Genomic DNA, 4464 nt, shown 5'->3' with positions numbered 1-4464 from the left:
GAGGAGGGGGGAAGGGTGGGAGGAGGGGGAGGGAAATGGGAGGCTGGGAGGAGGTGGAAACTTGGTTTTTTTTTTTTCCTTTTCTCAATAAAAAAAAGAATTAAAAAAAAAAGACACCAAGAGTCCTCATTCAGAGGACCTTTAGGAAATGGCTGAGCAGAACAGAGCAGTCCATATAATGGGCGGGCCCAAGACTTCTTGATATAAAGGTGCATTTGGCAAGGGCAAATGAGGAGCAGGAAGCAAAAAGGAAAACCAAGTGACAATGGACTGAAACACATTAAAAATAGGGAAGGGAATGTGTAAAGCAGGGTAGGAGACTTGCAAAATGATCACAGAATCTGGCAACATGGACATCAGCAGCATCTCGACAGAACAGTTTTAATGCATTAGTGAGATGACCATCTCCCTATTTCCCTAAAAGTAGAACAGCCTAAGGGCACCCCCCCCCCAACAGCAATTATCAGCACATCTACCTGTGACCATACCCTGATGAGCATCTACATCCTTATGTGCCTGACCTTACATGCAGTGAAACATTAATGCTGCCGCTAAAGGAATGTATGTGCACTCTACAGGTGCTTTCTGTAGGGCATGCTCTTTAAATGTTTGCGTTTCTTGTTCTCTAGTTAGTTCTTAGCTTGGATTCATTTTCTCTAGAACATTTTTGCCTTCCTTCATCGCTATCTGTTGCTCCTCGGTGCTATTAGATCCTGCTTGCACATCTGTCATTGTTTTGTGGATGACAGGATCAGAGAGATTACACTGGAGAAAATGATGAGGACTACAGAATGAATGGATCAGAGTCTTCATGGATGAGCAACTCATTTTTATGTAGTAATGGACAGACTGATTCATAATGAGCAAAAAGCTGTGCAGCCATGGTGATTAGGTAAGAAATTATTAGTATCCAAGGATAACATCAAGATATTAATGGAAAAGATTTATTTTGGAGATTAGTAAATAGTTATATATTAATTGTCAAGATAGACAACACAGAGGAGAAATAAGAAAACAGAGCTCGTATAAACTGCAGGGTTTAGTCTTGGCTATCAGGTAAACAGTGGAAGAGAAGAGTATAATATAAAGCGAGACAGCAAGTGTTTACAGGACATTTAGTACATTCCCAGAGCATATTAATGACATGCTACACTGTGAGAAAGAATTTCAGTATGCAGGCCATGTGGCAATCTCTGGAGCCAGAATGCCTGGTTTTGGATCGTAGCTATGTGGAACCTTAGTCCACATCTCAGTTTTCCATTAACAAAATGGAGGTGCCAATGTATCTCTCTCATAGGTTATTTTAAGGAGTAAGTCAGTCAATAGTGTTAAATATAAAGCATGGAACTGGATCTTCACCATACCCTCTGAGTTCTAGGCTTCATTATCTTAACGTCACTTTAGCACCCTAAACATGACAACCTAACTGTTTTAAAGCTCACGACTGTGTGGAAGGGTGCTACAACAGTGAGGTGCATATAGAAGCATTTGCAGACACTACTGCTTTCTATAAAGTGTGCCTGTGCTACCTAGAAACACTGTGCTAGTGAACTCTTAAAATCTAGCTTTTCTTCCTGTAAGGAAAAGAATTAGGCTGGCTTCTTACAAAACCCACTGTACACTACAGACAGGGAAGTCTGAACAACAATGCCAGCCTCCAGTTTTTCTTATCTCAGTTGTGATTATAGACAATGGGAGCCAATTAAAGAATTTTAACATGAACCCCAATAACCAATAATCAAATTACTTTGGGTAAGAAGCCTGGGTTTGCTGACTAGGAAGAGCAGAGTTTGCAGAGGGTGGAACTGCTCCCTGGCTGATGGAAGAGAGTTGCTCTGGGGGCAGACTGTAGCTCTGGAGATGGCTCATCTGTGCACTCCCTGTAACCAGGTAGGTACCACTTTGAGCAGGTCCCGGATATACCTACAAAAGGCGATAAGGAAACATTCCATTACACAATTTTAATGCCTATTCCAAACTTATTCAGCAGAGGCATTCAAATACAAAAATAGCAAACATTACTCCTTTAGAACTTCTTTTAAATATTATTGTACCAGTTGGAATTTTATGAAAAAGTTTTTGGTAGACTGATGATTTTTAATCTTATTAAAAGTATATGTGTGTTTTCAGGAATGTGTGTATGTATGAGTAGGTGGGAGCATGAGGAGGCAGGCTGACGTCAGATGCCTTCCTGAACATTTTCCACCTTCTAACAGCCAGGGTCTTTCATTTGAACACAAAGATCACCTAATTGGGTACTACAGCTAGACAGCTTGCTCTGGAGATCCCTTCTATATGTCCACATGCTGGGATTACAGGAGGGCTACTATGTCCAGTTGGCATTTACAAGAGTTGGGAATCATCCAGTCTGGCAAACACTTTACCCACTGAACCAACTTCCTATTAAAAATTTTTATTTTTAAGTATTACATGAACAGATTTTAATTTCACATAGAAGCAGTAAAGAAATACATCTTATACTAAAATAACCTCTATATTAAATTAATGATATAGTTTCCATATTGGTCTTTCAAAAGGTCTTTTTAATTTCTGTTCTGGTTTGTTTGGTTTGTCTGTTTTTTGGAAGGTGGGAGTTGGGGGGAGAATGGAGGTGGGAGGATCTAGGGAAGAAAAAAACATGATCAGAACTGCATGAAAAAGTTTTAATATATGAGAATCACAACACTTTGGAAGTATACTTGAATCCATTGTTTTAGAGCCCCAGACTGTATTTACTAGTCACATTTTAGAAACTAATTTAATGAATAGAGAACATACTAACTTCTGAAGATATGGGTTAAGAAATGCTCTTATAAGGTCCAGAGAGTCTGGTTTAGAATGAAGCCACAAAGCAAAAATAAATGTCTGTGAGACAAATGGAGGGGCTGTGTCTAGACAAAAACAGGCAGCAGGCTAGGCTTGTTTGCCACTTCTTATATCTAAAAGCTGTTCTTTTTGTTGTTGTTGTATTTAAATGTAAAGAGACAGAAGTTCCATTTTTTTTTTTCCTGAAGAAGGTTGGTTGCAATCCTGACTGGCTTGGTACAGCCTATGTGGTACAGGCTGGCCTTAGACATGCAGCAACCTCCTTCCTCTGCCTCATCCTGTATGTTGGGATTATAGTTATGCACTGTTGTATGCTCAGCCAACCTTTTTAGCAATTAGCTTACCAGTATGAGCCACCAAGGCTGATTGAAATCTTAAACAGTCCATCTTCAAACATTCTTTTAGTTACTGTTAAAGTCTGTTTATATATTTGAAAAGACATTCTACTGTATACATTGTATAAAAATTCTCATGTGCTAAGAAATTAATACAATCACCATGAAATCAATCACCCTCTATTTCACTAAATGTAACAGATGCACATCAGAATCCCAAAGGTCTCCATTATAAGCACAACTAACCAAGTTCTCACGGCTACATTTTATTATTCTTTGAAAATTCAATGTGAAACCAGTGACAGACACTATTGAACAGGTGCCATTCAAGCTCCTGATTCTCCACTTGAGGGTGGAGAATTCATCCTCCTGAAGATTGTAGTTTCTTGTTTCATGGGAAATGGGTCATAAAAGAAAATCTGAGCTAAGTTTTGGCTGCTCTAAGTGGACAAAACAGACTAATTATACCTAAAACTTGCTCAACTGATGGCCCAGGGGGCTCTTAAACAGTCTTGCGTGGAAAGAGGAAAAGGTGTTCCATGTTGAACACATGTAGGATAATGGAAGGAGGAGCAGTTTCCCCATGAAAGCCGCTCTGAGTGTACACATAAATATTCTATTTTGTAGGTGTTCAACAGTTTCTCATTTTTCTCACGCATTTAGGTCCTCCTTTTACAGGTAAGTAAACATTCACTTTTTGTTTAAAACAATTTTTTTAGTCATTGGAAATGGTACATTTTACTTTGGGGGCTTTTTATCACAGAGTACTAAAACATGACTGACATACAAAGGGCTGCATATATTTAGTGAATCCAACTTAATGAGCTAGAGATAAATATATAATACCCTTAAAAACATAATTATAATCTATGTCATAGACATATCCATAACTCAAGGTTGACTCTCACCCTCTTCAATAAGCACACTTAACCAGGGCTGGAGAGATGGCTCAATGGTTAAGAGTATTGGCTGTTCTTTTAGAGAATCCAGGTTCAATTCCCAGCACCCACATGACAGCTCACAACGGTCTGTAATCCAACTCTAAGTGATTTAACACCTTCATACAAAATGTAAATGCAGGCAAAACACTAATGCACACAAAGTAAAAATAAATCTTAACCAAAAATAACACTTAACCTAAGTAGTTCAGTGTAAAAAACTGTAGACACTCAGAAGAATATTAGATTTTTTTTTAAAAAAAATTATAGAAGATCTGAAGGTTTATTTTTTTATTTTATTTTATTTTTTTTTTGGTTTTTCGAGACAGGGTTTCTCTGTGGTTTTGGAGCCTGTCCTGGAACTA

General features: G+C 38.3%; 1 protein-coding gene across 1 annotated transcript in view; it reads right to left on the bottom strand.

Moving 5' to 3' along the window:
- The window catches only part of Stam (signal transducing adaptor molecule), a 62307-nt gene that overhangs the window by 11423 nt on the left and 46420 nt on the right, over positions 1-4464 (bottom strand). The window contains exon 13 of the mRNA XM_005354637.2: positions 1748-1923. Coding sequence (XP_005354694.1) covers positions 1748-1923 — 176 coding nt within the window. The remainder of the gene's footprint in view (positions 1-1747; positions 1924-4464) is intronic.

Source organism: Microtus ochrogaster, chromosome 16 (genome assembly GCF_000317375.1).
Source record: "Microtus ochrogaster isolate Prairie Vole_2 chromosome 16, MicOch1.0, whole genome shotgun sequence".
Classification (NCBI taxonomy): Eukaryota; Metazoa; Chordata; class Mammalia; order Rodentia; family Cricetidae; genus Microtus; species Microtus ochrogaster.
The sequence above is the reverse complement of the archived record's forward strand: the minus strand, read 5'-3'. Positions and strand labels throughout refer to the sequence as shown.